Source organism: Chionomys nivalis, chromosome 10 (genome assembly GCF_950005125.1).
Source record: "Chionomys nivalis chromosome 10, mChiNiv1.1, whole genome shotgun sequence".
Classification (NCBI taxonomy): domain Eukaryota; kingdom Metazoa; phylum Chordata; class Mammalia; order Rodentia; family Cricetidae; genus Chionomys; species Chionomys nivalis.
Window position 1 is genome coordinate 62,873,672 of NC_080095.1, and position 15,423 is coordinate 62,889,094.

General features: G+C 38.3%; 1 protein-coding gene across 1 annotated transcript in view; it reads right to left on the reverse strand.

Moving 5' to 3' along the window:
* Positions 1-3,320: 3,320 nt before the first annotated feature.
* The window catches only part of Ttc6 (tetratricopeptide repeat domain 6), a 136,741-nt gene continuing 124,638 nt past the window's right edge, over positions 3,321-15,423 (reverse strand). Inside the window, exons 26-31 of the mRNA XM_057783274.1 lie at positions 15,311-15,384; positions 10,912-11,122; positions 8,478-8,630; positions 7,496-7,666; positions 3,842-4,067; positions 3,321-3,457 (exon numbers count right to left, since the gene is read on the reverse strand). Of these exons, the coding sequence (XP_057639257.1) occupies positions 3,321-3,457; positions 3,842-4,067; positions 7,496-7,666; positions 8,478-8,630; positions 10,912-11,122; positions 15,311-15,384 (972 nt within the window). The remainder of the gene's footprint in view (positions 3,458-3,841; positions 4,068-7,495; positions 7,667-8,477; positions 8,631-10,911; positions 11,123-15,310; positions 15,385-15,423) is intronic.

Below are 15,423 nucleotides of genomic sequence, written 5' to 3' on the forward strand. Positions count from 1 at the left end.
CTATGGAAACCCAGCATCTCCGGAAACTGAAATGCAACAAGAAGTGGAAAGAGATGAATTTATCTAACAGTCACATGCCTTCTGTCACCTTTAAAAGCTCATCTGACAGAGGCTCATATTTTTGTACATCTGCAGGACACACAGCGGGCATTAAAAGAATCCCCAGTGTCTAATGATTCCACTTCAGCAATGGACATATATGTGCCACAGAAGGAAATCTGTAGGTAAACTGAGTCAGTTTGGATCTCACCTCTGGGTAAACCAGGGACAACAGAATCTGGAGACAAGTGAGGACAAAAATATTCCAAAGACAAGATAAATGTGTTTTTATTAATCAGCTGAAACAAACAACTCACTAGGATGAACCAATCTCACACTGATCCACATATGGTGACAGGAAAATCATCCCTGAATGATATTCTGCTTCCTCGCTGTAAAAACTGCAATCAACTTTCTGTTGTGACATGTTGGCTATCAAGTCAAAAGTAAAGGAAGTTAAGGCAACAATGATGCCTTACCATCTTGAAAGCAGTCCTCTCAAGTGCTGGTGACATATTAGGGGAGTAAAACACCAAGAAGGAAACTGAGTGAGGCAAATCTGAGTAAATTAGGAATCAGGAAGCCTTGATCACTGGAAGTGAAGTAAATCTAGGATTCTCTGCTTCATCCTAAGGTCCCTCAGAAAAATCCCATAAAGAAACTGTAAGCAGGCATGGTGGTCCATACTGGAAGCCCTAGCACTTGGGAGACTGGAGCAGAATGACTCTGCATTCAAAGCCAACCTAGACCACATGATGTTTGGAAGCATCACCCCAGCCCCCGGCGCCTCTATACCCAAAGAGTTAGGTTGGGCATCCCAATAAAGCCACGTGGTTTTCCGGTCTTCCTTTTCCATTTCCTCTCTGAGGGACTGGAAGACCACCAGGATGCACACGAATATCCATTAAACCTGGGCTTTCTCTAATTTGGTTTGATTTGGATTATTGCATTGGCGGAGAGGTTTATTGGACCACAAAAACTGTTCACATAGTGTGACCTTTTCTAAAAAAAAAATGATAATCAAAAGTTTCAATTTTGTTCACTGAGTGCTATAAAGCATTAATTATAACTATACACAGATTTTGATACATATTTATTTGTATGTTTATGAAATATGAATGAGAGAAAGAATGGATTATCTCAAGGAATGGAATGCTCAACATTCTTGTAGCTGTTATTCTTAGAAACAAGCAGCACATAGAAAAAAAAAAAACATGCTTATGTGCTGGAAGAGCACGGACCAGGAAGACTCTAGTCTAGCATTACAGCATTTAAAGGGGAGAAAGGAGATGTACGAGACATCAGCCTTTTAATTAATTAGGTTAATTTATTAACCCATCACCTAATAATTACTCTTTTCAAGCTGGGAACTGGTGAATATGTTTAATAGGCATTGACAATATGGGGAATTTTTCCTATCATTCTACTATTTCAGAAAATAATTTAGGCATTAATATTCCTTTTTAAGATCTTGTGAAAAACATCATCTATCGAGGTACTAGGTGAACCAGAGAGTCATTTCTTTTTGCTTCACTGATGTGAACAAAGCTACATGATAGACAACTCATGTCTGAAATCATATAAAAATTTTGCAGTTAATGTGTAATATAAACAGTTTTCTTTCTTTCTTTCTTTCTTTTTTTTTTTTTTTTTTGAGACAGGGTTTCTCCATAGCTTTGGAGCCTGTCCTGGAACCTGCTTTATAGACCAGACTGGCCTAAAACTCACTGAGATCCACCTGCCTCTGTCTCCCAAGTGCTGGGATTAAAGGCATGTGGCACCCCGACTAATATAAAGTTTCTTAATATACATTAAGTGGTTAAAAAGAATAATCACTTAATGAGTATAATAAATACAATAACAAAATTCAAGAAGTCATTGTTTTTTACTGCTGAGTAGTACTCTAATATGTATATATTCCATACTTTCTTCATCCATTCTTCCATTGAAGGGCATCTAGGTTGTTTCCAGGTTCTGGCTATTACAAACAATGCTGCTATGAACATAGTTGAGCATATACTTTTGTTGTATGTTAGGGCATCTCTTGGGTATATTCCCAATAGTGGTATTGCTGGGTCGAGAGGTAGGTTGAACCCGACTTTCCTGAGAAACCGCCACACTGCTTTCCAAAGTGGTTGCACAAGTTTGCATTCCCACCAGCAATGGATGAGTGTGCCCCTTTCTCCACAACCTCTCCAGCAGAGGCTATCATTGGTGTTTTTGATTTTAGCCATTCTGATAGGTGTAAGATGGTATCTTAATGTTGTCTTGATTTGCATTTCCCTGATTGCTAAGGAAGTTGAGCACGATCTTAAGTGTCTTTTGGCCATTTGAACTTCTTCTGTTGAAAAGTCTCTGTTCAGCTCAGTGCCCCATTTAATAATTGGATTGATTAACCTTTTACGGTCTAATTTCTTGAGTTCTTTATATATACAATGACTTCTTGAATTTTGCATACAAATGGACGGAAATTGAAAACACTATCCTGAGTGAGTTAAGCCAGACCCAAAAAGAGGAACATAGGATGTACTCACTCATATTTGGTTTCTAGCCATAAATAAAGGACACTGAGACTATAATTCGTGATTCTAGAGAAGCTAAATAAGAAGGTGAACCCAAAGAAAAATATATAAGCATCCTCCTGAATATTAACCTTCATCAGGCGATGAAAGAAGACAGAGACAGAGACCAACATTGGAGCACTGGACTGAAGTCTCACGATCCAAAGGAGGAGCAGAAGGAGAGAGAGCACGAGCAAGGAACTCAGGACCGCGAGGGGTGCACCCACACACTGAGGCAATGGGGATGTTCTATCGGGAACTCACCAAGGCCAGCTGCCCGGGGTCTGAAAAAGCATGGGACAAAACCGGTATCGCTGAACATAACGGACAATGAGGACTACTGAGAACTGAAGAACATTGGCAATGGGTTCTTGATCCTATTGCACGTAATGGCTTTGTGGGAGCCTAGGTAGTTTGGATGCTCACCTTACTAGACCTGGATGGAGGTGGGTGGTCCTTGGACCTCCCACAGGGCAGGGAAACCTGCTTGCTCTTTGGGCTGAGGAGGGAGGAAGACTTGATTCGGGGAGGGGGGGAGGAATGGGAGGTGGTGGCGGGGAAGAGGCAGAAATCTTTAATAATTAAATACATTAATTAATTAATAAAAAAATAAAAAAATAAATACACTAACAATGGTGGCATTTCTAAACAAGAAATATATTTCAGTTTCAGGAAGAAAATATACTTAACCTAGTACAGAAACCACAAGAGGCTGTGTAATCACATAGCTGGGGGACATTCTTCCAGATCGAGGGCTCTGTTATAGTCGCTCATAGCTTCCTCTATCAGTCCTATTTTGCCACGAACTTGTGATCTGAGATTATACATTACAGCTTCATTGGGCTTCAAAGACAGGGCTGCAAAAGAAGACGAAAAGTCTAGGTATGTTGGCAGAAATCTCCCTTCGTGCTCATTTTAAGTGTTTTTCTTCAACGATGCACTTAAATTAGAAGCACCTGATATTTCCAAGAAGACAAATGCAGGAAATCACAGTAGATTGCCTTTCTCTGGAAGACTAGCATTGTTTGCATGTGGTTTCCTAATAATTCTAACTTAGCTTACCAATGTGTTGAGATCTTACACAAAGGAATCTGTATTGGTCACATTAAGAACGTGATGCTACACACATTAATTCTATATAAACAAAAAGGCTTGATGCCGTTCTTCTTTTGGAGTCTGAAAACAGGCACACTAATTGCTACCATCTTGTCAGCGTCAACATGGTTACAAAACACACCTACCTATGCTAAGATCTTGTTCAGCTAGTTCATATTGCTTTAAGCAGAAATGGAAATTGGCTCTGTTAAAATACAATGCAGCCCAGTGGGGACAGAGATCAACTGCACATGAAAAATCTTTTTCTGCTTCTTCATATTTCTTTAATATTGTGTTCGTAACAGCTCGATTCATGAGAGCATACTCATTTTCTGGATTAAATTCCAAAGCCTTTGAAAAGTAGTCACTGGCCTATAAAATGTAAGGATAATGAGCATTTTAATATATTTTAATTAACAGATATCATGAAACCTGAAGTCCTCTTACTTTAATTTAATATTAAGCCCAACAGTTTTCTAAGAAAGCAGAGAGAGCATTTCATCCCAAATACAGAAGGGATTGTAAGAAAAATGAGAAGTAAAAGTAAAAATTTTCACGTCCTCCCATCCTCCTATTTCCCCCTCCCTTCCTCCCCCCATTTCCCCTCCCCCTCCCTTTCCAGTCCAAAGAGCAGTCATTTTTTTGGCCATGTTCTAGTCAGTTTTCTGTAAATGTGAAATAACATTCAAAAGAGTCAAAATAGAGAAAGTATCTATTTGGGGCTGACTGTTTATGAGGTCCCAAACCCTGATTCCTGACCCTTCAGGAATTTGTGTCCACACAGTACATCATGGTGGGGACATGAGGCTGCTCTCCTCATGGAAGCTTTGAAGCCAAATGAAAAGAAGCATCAGGGATCAGATACCTCCTTCATTATCCTTACACACACACACACACACACACACACACAGAGAGAGAGAGAGAGAGAGAGAGAGAGAGAGAGAGAGAGAGAGAGAGAGAGAGAGGGAGGGAGGGAGGGAGGGAGGGAGGGAGAGAGAGAGAGAGAGAGAGAGAGAGAGAGAGAGAGAGAGAGAGAGAGAGAGAGAGAGATATTCTCCGGCACAAAACTCAAGCCCAAATGAATCAAGGACCTCCACACTGAACCTCATAGAATAGACAGTGAAAAGTAGCCTTGAACGCATTGGCACAGGAGACCACTTCCTAAATATAACCCCAGCAGCACTGACACTGAGATCGACAATTAATAAATGGGACCTCCTGAAACTGAAAAGCTTCTGTAAGGCAAAGGACACACTCAATAAGACAAAACAGCAACCTATAGGATGGGAAAAAATAGTCACCAACCCCATATCTGACAGAGGGCTGAACTCCAAAATATACAAAGAACTCAAGAAACTACATTGCAAAATATCAAATAATCCAATTTAAAAATGGGTTACAGATCTAAACAGAGAATTCTCAACAGAGGAATCTCTAATTGCCGAAAGGCACTTAAGAAACTGCTCAACATCCTTAGCTATCAGGGAAATGGAAATCAAAACAGCTCTGAGATACCATCTTACACCTGTCAGAATGGCTAAGATCAAAAACACCGATGAAAGCTTATGCTGGAGATGATGTGGAGTAAGGGGAACACTTCTCCATGGCTGGTGGGAGCTCAAACTTGTACAGCCACTTTGGAAATCAATATGGCAGTTTATCAGAAAATTGCTTAATGCCTCAAGAACCAGCAATACCACTCTTGGGCATATACCCAAAAGATGCACACTCATACCACAAGGACATTTGCTCAACTATGTTCATAGTAGCATTATTCATAATAGAGAGAACCTGGAAACAACCTAGATGACCCTCAACTGAAGAATAGATAAAGAAAATGTTTATACCACTCAGTGGTAAAAACAATGACATCTTGAAATTTGTAGGCAAATTTGGGTGGAGCAAAAAAAAAAATGCTTAGTGAGGTAACCCAGACCCAGGAAGACAAACACGGTTTGTATTCACTCACAAGTGGATATTAAACATAAAGCAAGGGATAAGCATCCTACAGTGCACAACTCCAGAAGAAGACAGGAAACAAGGATAACCCTAAAAGGGACATACATAGATCCCCTGGGAATGGGAAGTAGACAAGATCTCCTTGGTAAATTGGAAGCAATGGGGAAGGGTGATAGGAAATGGGGAGGGGATAAGGAGAGTGAGGAGGAAAACATGAGGAATCATGAAGGTTGAGTTGGATAAAAGACAAAGAGGGAGAACAAGGAAAGAGATAGCTTGAAAGATATAGCCATTATGGGGTTAGCAAGAAACCACGCACTAGAGAAAGTCCCAGGAATTCACAATGATGACCCCAGCTAAAAAATCAAGCAATAGTGGAGAGGGTACTTAAATGTCCTTCCCCTGTAGTTAGATTGATGACGACTTAATTGTCATCATAGAACTTCATCCAGTAACTGTTGAAAGTAATGTAGAGATCCACAGCTAAGCACTGGGCCAAACTCTTGGAATCCAGTCATAGAGATGGAGAAGTAATATTATGAGCAAAGGGACAAAGACCATGATGGGGACACCCACAGAAAGAGCTTAACCGAGCAAGGAGGAACTCACTGACACCAAACTGACAGCTGGGAAACCTGCATAAGACCAAACTAGGCCTGTGGATGTGGGTGACAGTTGTGTGGCTTTGTCAGTTTGTGGGGCCACTAGCAATTGAGCCAGGATTTATCCCTAGTGCATTAACTGGCTCTTTGAAGCCCATTCCCTATGGAGGATACCTTGCTCAGCCTAGATACATGGGGAAGGGCCTTGGTCTAGACTCAAGTGATGTAACAGACTTTTTTTGACTCCCCATGGGAGGCCCCACCCTCTCTGAGAAGTGAATAGGGAATGGGGATAGGGAGAAGGTATGGGGAGCAGGAAGAAGGGAGGGGAGAGAACGGGAATTGGTATGTAAAATAAGATTGTTTTAAAAATAAAAATAATATAAAAATAAACAGAAAAAAGATATTTCTGTGGCAATCAGTAGGGAAATTTAGGAGGAAGCTGAAGTGGGTATGAGGGAAAGGGCTCCCCCCCTTTTTAAAGATTGCAGGCTGCGTGGTCACACACACACCTATAATCATCCCAGCATTGTTCTCTCTGGAGGGAGAATCAGGACCTTCACAAAGTAGACACTAATCTGGGCTATGCAAGAAGACTGTCTCAAAAAAAGAAAGAAGCAAAAACAAACAAAGTTGAAGATTGTAGATTCGAGCTACTGTGTTAATGAGAAGGAAATACAATGGTAATTTTTGCTCATGGTAGAGAAAGTAAATAAATAATAACTAAGGGTCATAAAGGTAGCTTTATTGCCACTAGAATAAAAGTATAAACCTTGCTATAAATCAGAAAAATGAAAATACTCAAAAGGAAACATAACACAGAGTAAAATACATTTTATGTATACATAATTCATAGAAAATATAAAAATGCTTTCACCTGATTATCTTCCCACTGATATTCCAAATCAAGAGGGGAAATTCAAATTGCAAGTGTAAAATTATAGAATGCATGATGGCATACATTTACCATGAATTTCAAAGTGGTTAAGATCATAAATTTCACATTATTTGTATCGTATTCAGTTTTTAAAAATAAAAACCAAAAATATATGGTGTTCTGACAAAACGACACTCGGAAAATAGACAGAGCATCAACAAATTATCATAGTATAAATCAGTAAGTGATAAGTAAATTCATTTGATACAAAATGGCAAAGAAGAACATAAATTGTGAAAAGCATAACAACATTAAAGAAGTCTTTAATGCCAACAGAACATGCTAAGGAAAATGCACATTGCCTGAGAAAACTGCCGGTGACGAAAGTAGATATTCCCAGCATTGAAGTAAGCCAGCGAGTACTTGGGGTCCAGAGAAATTGCTGCCTGATAGTCTGTCATCGCGTTCTGCTGTTGACCCATAAACTCATGAATCACACCACGATTTGTCAAGAATTCTGCTGTAGTATTGATCTGCAACACAATCGTAGGAGGATTTGGCATCTAGGAATAGCATGAATCTCCAATTTCATGTCTGAAATGAAGGTGATGAAATCCACTTGTGGGAACAGGGACTGTTACAGTATGGGTACATAAAACCCAATTAGAGCAGATATCGTCAGAAAGGACTTGGAAGAGATTGGTTTCATGTCAATGTTTTATTGAATGATTGCCATAAAACAAAGAATCTGAGAGCTTTACTCAAGTTCTTTCCAAGGAGTAGACATGGGGGACATTTACCTTTGAATCTCTTAAATGAGAGAAGATATTAAATTGAGCAGTTAACATGCTCCACTCTCCTATGTTGAGACAATTATCTTTAAGTCCTTTCCCTTCTTACCCCTTATATTACCCCTAAATATTTCAAAATTATAGAAACAAAACTAAAATCTGGAAGAGAATGCAAAGCATGACAAGGCTGTTCCTTCGTGATAGGAAGAAGCCGAACATCTGTATTGTTCTCCAATTGCTTCACACTTGGGACCATCACTGTTCCATTCTGAATTCATTTCATATTACAAAATACTATTAATTTCCTATGAAACACACAAGCTGCATTTGCTAAAATGAATTAGTGCTTATTAGTAATTTTGATTTTAAATTTTAAATGCACTTAGACTGCAAAATAAGCACACCATAGTAACTCTTTACTCTAGGCAGAACTCTGGGGAAGCAAAACATTATTTCTCTACCTGAAATAGGTAACAGAGAACAAGTAACTCAGCCTTATTCATTGATGGTTTGAATATATGCTAATAATACTATCATCAATCTAGATTTTTACCTTGATGGCAGCGTTAATATCCTGCATTGCAGCAAAATTATTACTCATTTGAAGACAAATGACAGCTCGTCCTTCATAGGCTAGATAGCTCTTTGGCTCAGCTTCTATTGCAATTGTAAAATGATTCCAAGCTTTCTGGAATTTTCCTTGGGCCTAAAATAGTTATTCATTTTCATGAAGTGAGACACAGTCTATAACATGGCAAATGTTTATGATTCTCACTCATTATAATTTTTGGTGAGGTATATATTATATGGTACTAAAGCTAAAATATTTTAAATAAAAATATGACAGCAGGCTACAAAATGAGCATCCTTAATGAAATATTTGCCTTTAAATATTTATGACAAAATTGTGTTCAAATAAGTTTAATTTTATAGTCATACTATACCAACCTTAGACAAGTTAAAGTCATAGCTACTATGTGACACCCATACTTCCGTTGACTATCAAAAAACTTACATTGGCATCCACAACAGACGAAAGTGATGGTTATATCCTTGAACCCAGCACTCAGGAGGTAGTAAGCACATATCTGTGGGTTTGAGACCAGCCTGGTCAGCATAGTGAGACCTTGTCTCAAGTAAGTGTGTATGCATGGTGTGTGTGTGTCTGTCTTTCTGTCTATGTCTGTAGATAGATAGATGATAGATGATAGAAGATAGATAGATAGATAGATAGATAGATAGATAGATAGATAGATAGGTAATAGATATTTCCAGATATCTATAATATATACATAATGCACAAAGCAAAATTAGTATGTATTACATAAAAAATAGTAATAGTGAAAATAAATTGTTGAATTTTAGGAACACTTTATAAACTCTACAGAAGATGCATGTAAATCTACCAAGCATCTGCTTCTAACAACCTTAGTGCCAACTGGAGAAAAGAGAAAAAAAGGTCAGAAGAGAGGCACTGGTTCTAGAAAGATGTCAGAGTGTTTTGCAGAGCAGGCCAGCTGGCAACTAAACACCTTCCCACAGGAAGGCAGGGAGTTAATTAATTCACGATGGTCCAACTTCTGTTCTTTCTCTCACAGGCTCAAATACTCAACCTGCCAGAGAATCAGAGACTGGCACATTCTAACCAACCTAGGCACAGTGAATCTCACATAAAGCTATAAAGAAATATAACTACACAGAGGACTAGATCCCAATTTCTAATGAGCAAACTCTCTGAGTCAAGTGTCTGGAAATCTGCAAGTTATCACAAGTTTATCTAATAAGCAAAAGCAGGCAAACTGAGGTTGTACAATCAGAATATTAAGCCGCAAACCACCTATGATAGGATTTAAGTTATCAGTTGTTTTGACGTCTGCTGTGCTCACTGTCAGCCCCAGTTTTAGGCAAACAGTAAAGGTTCTACCTGTATCTGTAGAGCAGGCTTTCTCTGGGCAGCACTTGGTTGGCCCTAACAGTCCTCCATAAGCCTTTCCCTTTCCTGATGAACTCTTCCGTACCAATGTGCTTTTCAATGCCCTTTTTGGTTATTTACCCAGTGGAATTTTCATAAAATACGCATTTGATGGCATGACTCTGATCAGTGATATTCCTATTTTAACTAGACTTCAAAGCTTTTATTCCAGCTCCTATTTAATTCTCTACTATCATCACAAATCTCCCTCTACCCACCACATTCCCCTCATGTGAAGCTTCTGCCTCGTCTTACAGTGTGTCCTCAAGGGTTGTTCCCCTTGTCTCAAGACTAAATCCCAGCCCTAATCCCTTCCCTACCCAACTACTAATCTTTTACACCTCAATATAAATGTTAATTTATCAGTAACTTCTCTTACCCCTTAGTTGGGCTTATTTTGTACTAAAAACTCTTTAGGGATTGTTTTTTGTTTTGTTTTTGTTACATTTATCACAATTACGATCAAATCATTACCCATACACAGAACAGTGCCTCTCTCTCCAAATGAGTTCACCTATCCAAAAGAAACTACATTCTTATAGAAGACTGTCTCTGGAGGCCGAGAGCCACTCCTCATCCATATCATAGGTGCTCAGCTGCGAATAGTGTGAGCATATTGCCTTGGTTGCCAGTCAGCCCTATTTTTAAAGTCATCCAATCCATTCTTTCAATGGATTGTAAATTGCTTGTATTGTGATTAGAATGTGAATTTTAGGTTTAACTCTAGGAAGGCGATCATTTTTCTCTAACATGTTTCTGGGCATTGGTCATGATAACAACCAGTCCCATCTCTTCCAGCATTTTGTATAAGTCTCAGCTCCGCTCAGGTTCCTCTAAGTACATTCTCTGTATTCAGTTGAGTCCTTGCTCCAGGCTCCTACCCTCCATACTGCAGTAAAGGAAAACTAAATGTCCATAGCCTGAGAAATCTGGTTACATCACCAACAAAAAACCAAATATCTCTTTCTCCTGTCCAAATAATGTTCTCGACGCTGAAAATGCTGTTATATTTTACCTGCAAATTATAGCATAGACTAATCCTCGCCTTTAAACATGATGGGTCAATATGCAGTGCTTTCAGGAAGTCCTTCTGTGCTTGTTTAAGGGCATCATCTTGTCCATACTCCATGTAAGAATTCCCCCGTCCAATATAAGCATCCAGAAAACATGTGTTAATTTTAACAGCCCTGGTGAAGAAGTCAACAGCACCTTCAAACTCTTTAATTCTGCGGGGAAAAGAAAGGAAGAAAACGTGATGCCTTCTGGTAAAATGATGTCTGCTAGTAACCTAGTCGATGCTTTCTGCACATGACTTTATCAAAAGGATTTGTATTAAACTATTATAGAAAGCCTTTTATTTTTATCAGCAATCTTAAGAAGTACATAAGTCTATATGATCTACGGAAGTCTAGAAGAATCTCTGGAGATTTTGGTGAGGAGAAGACAAGAAATAAAAATCATTTTCAAGGACCACAAGATGGCTCAATGGGTAAAGACACTTGCTGCCAAACCTGATGACCCGAGTTTGATCCCAGTAACCTGCATGGTAGAAAGACATAGCTATCTAATATCCACATGTTTGTATGCTCACACAAAATAAATATAAAAATTAAAACCCATTTTCACAGCACAATGTGGAATGTTATTCTAGAATTCTGTTTTTTCAAAAATATAGAAGTCTAAATGGCAGTTCTAAACTTTGTTTTAACAATGATGAGTTACCAACACAGAAAACATGCACTGATATTGACAACATATGCTATTTATATTACAGTCTCAATCCATCTAATTGCTTCACTCTACAGAGGATCATATATACAATGATAATCATAGAAGCTTATATCACCTAGAGATGCCATAACTATAATAGTTTATATAAGTATACTTCATGATTCTCACATAAAAACAAACTTGTTTAATAATGCCTATAGAATTTATCCCATAATTGACTGACTCATGGCATACATAAAATATAAGCTTATATGTATTTAGTATTTCTTTTCTTTTTAAGGCACACCCCCATTTCACTGAGGACATCAATGAAAACAATAGCCTCACATATTGTTTAGCAAGTATTTTTTCAATGCTTGTCCATAATGTTCCAGAGATCTGATGCTCTCTGGACTCCTTGGGCACCCTGCACACATGTGGTGCACATAAACTTGTATAGGCACACACACACATATAAATAAAAATTATAAGTCTTAGAGAAAAATTCCTTATGCTTCTGTATTTGTGGTTTTTATTGTTGTTGTTGTTGTTGGTTGGTTGTTTGTTTTTGCTCTGACCAAACACCATCCAAAGGTGTGCGTTGAGTGCCATCTAGAAGATCACGCTGGGATCAACACTGAACTAGTAAGAACACGTGGCTTTGGATGTACCAGACAGACAAGGGTTAACAATGGCTTTCCTGGGTCAGATATTAACTTCTGGGTTTATTTTGTGTATGGTTGCTCAGAAATCCCACGATCATCTCTCTGGAAGTTTGCAGCGAAACTGCACTGCTCTCTCAGTAACTGCCGCTAGTTCCTTTGACTGTGGAGTCACAGCGCCTCTCCAGGTGTCATCTTGGTGAATTACATCAGCAGTTCTGGTAGGGACTAACCCTGTTTACCGAGAATAAAGATGGCACAGGAGTTCTGTGCAAAATGCATTTGTTGATAGATTTTCTTATAGTCAATATTTCCACCAATGGGTAAAGTATTTACTTATAACATGTATCTACATGGACTGTGTCTTCTGTATTTTTCCAGGCAATTGTCAAATATTCGCTATAAGTTATTGAACATTCTATTATACTGGCATTCGGTTTGTATCATACCCACTGCTCTTCTCACCCATCAGGGAATTTAAAACTCTGCTACAGGGCTTATAATAAAACAATATTTTCTTTTGTGTAGCCTATTATTACAAAGGCATAAGCAGTAAATCAGACAGCGAATCAATGCCCCACTACAAGTTATATGTGGTGAAGGGAGTTTGTCTCTATCCTTTACCAATGGTCACTGATGTGAACTTAGTCCATTCAGCTGAGTAAACAACCTAAGAGAATAAGTGGACTTTCTAATGTCACCTGACAAGCGCCTTAAAATTATCCCTGACTGAAAGCCACAGTCACGCCAGGTAGCAGAGCTGAAGACAGGGTCCCCCCTGCTTCCTACACTAATAGACAAGGAGGAAATGAACAGGATGCCCTATAGGAAGAACACTTTAATTTTCCTGGAGATGAGTCTGCCACTGCATCCTACCTAGCATGGCAGTTATCCAGCGAGAAGATCTGGTTGAATATCTACATTGCTTCAGGTGGGTGTTCATTGAATATTGGCTGTCGCGTATACAAAGTACATTAAAAGTTTTCCTGAAAATAAATGTTTTAAGGTGAATCTCAAAGTCACACGATCACTCTCAGGGAGCTCCAGTTTACAGTGTTTGCTCTGAGTCATGGATACAGACTCACTGAGTTTACAGTAATCACAGATGTGACCAGAAACGTCCTTCTGAGTTGTTCTAACTAATCACTAATACCCACAAACACTGAAGAATGTGGTTTGCAGAGTTAAAGACTTAAAAATAGCTTATGAAAATATCAAAACAGTATAACAAATGTGTTGTGGTATCTTAAAAAATAAGATACTATTTTTTTAAAATACAAAGATGACTTTCTCATTGAGATCTAAAAGTTCACATTAGCATAACACTGTTGGTGAATAAATTGGTCAATAAGTTGGATATTCCCTAAGAAATGTTGTCTCTTGGAAGTCACAAGAGTGAGAGCTAGAAACACACAAAGGGTGCTTCAAAAGTCAGCTCCCTACAATCGAAGACCAAAGCCCTAGATTTTAAAGGTTTATTATTTTTATAAAATTTCCAAAGTTAAAAAAAAATCTTTTTTCCTACCCCAAAATTATCCGAAGTTTGATAGTCACAAGTCATTCTTCCATAGTATAAGTATGTTGCCAAAATAATTTTTCTAAAGAATACATAATCATTAAATATTCCCTATTGTTAAAGTTCAGTAAAAGTGTGAAAACCCAATACACACGGAATTGAAACTCTGAGCTGCCAGAGCTTTGCGGTTGATTTAAATTCCACTTTTATTAGAGAACAGTGGAGACCCCAGAGAGCTGCTGGAACTACAGAGCAGTATCAGCTTTAGGGATCCTGGCTGTTGTACCCCAAGATCATATTTCATAAAGATGTGAGTTCAACACTGGCAGACACTGATCAATTCTAATAGCTGGTAAATAGAAACGAGGCCTAGAGAAGTTGGGGGATGTTTCAAATGTTGACAGATGCCATGATCTCAGGCATTTTGATCTACACACATTCACCAAAGTAAACACATCAGTCACCATTCCATTTGTTCTTAAGAATGACACATTCTTAAAGAGATGGATCGCACAAAGATCGACGCATCACAATAGACAAAGGTATGACTGTGGATAATGAAAGGTCTGAGTCCAGGTTTTAGCCCGAAGGCATCTGCAGAATTTACAACTACAGTATTACTTTTTTCCTACAATAAAAAGCTTTACTTCTCATGGGGGAAAGGTAGCTGTATATTTACTTCCTAAAAAGAAAAATTAGAATGCCAGTTTCCCAACTAATTCAAACTCTGTTCTAGCTGTTTAAACTCTGTATTTGTACAGGCATACCTCTATAATTTATGAATCACTGTGATTTTTTTTGTCATTTTTTTGAGACAAGACTTCTCGAATTATCACAATTTACTCCTTCAACTAATTGCTATTCTTTCTCTTACCAAAAGTAATGGTATAAACTATTACTAAACAATAACACTGTGTCCATATTAAAATCTGTGCAGTTGTTCTGAAGGTTGTGGGTCACTGTTGCTATTTCTAACTGTCCTTGTCTATAATGTGATTCTATAGAAATCTCAGAAAGAGTTAACTCTTAAATATTATATATTTGTAGGTTTTAATGCATTTTCTAGACATTTTCTTGGATTTTTAGTAGTTTTAGATATATAAATATCCCTTATTGGTGCAAATTTTCTCTTAAGAATATTTTAAAGTCACCCTCTTTTCTAGGAAATGGACTTTCTGAACAAATTATTTTATACCTAGATATTTCCAGCTATGAATACATTTAATCAACATTTTTGTGTAGAAGCTTGAATCAAACAGACATCTTCAGTGCTTGATATAAATATTTAATTGCTGATTTGGTTCAAGTCAGTCTCTTAGAAGGTACAAAGGTGCTACTGATAGAGTCCTCGTATCTATGGGAGGACGCTTGATATGCCCACCCCCATTTTTGTAATCTCTCACAGCCTCAATTGCCTCCACCCCCGCCCTTCTATCTTCTGTATGGGGCTCTAACTGGATACATCTGCTGATACATTGATACATCCCACTGCTTGCTTCCCCTTTGATAATGATGGCACTCCATACCTGTGGTGGCACATGGCGGTTGCTTGAAAAAGGCTCACGCTAGTCTGGCTTATTAGCGCAGCTTGTTTAAAATCCTGAAACAGTTTCATAAAATTTTGTTAATTTGTCATGAA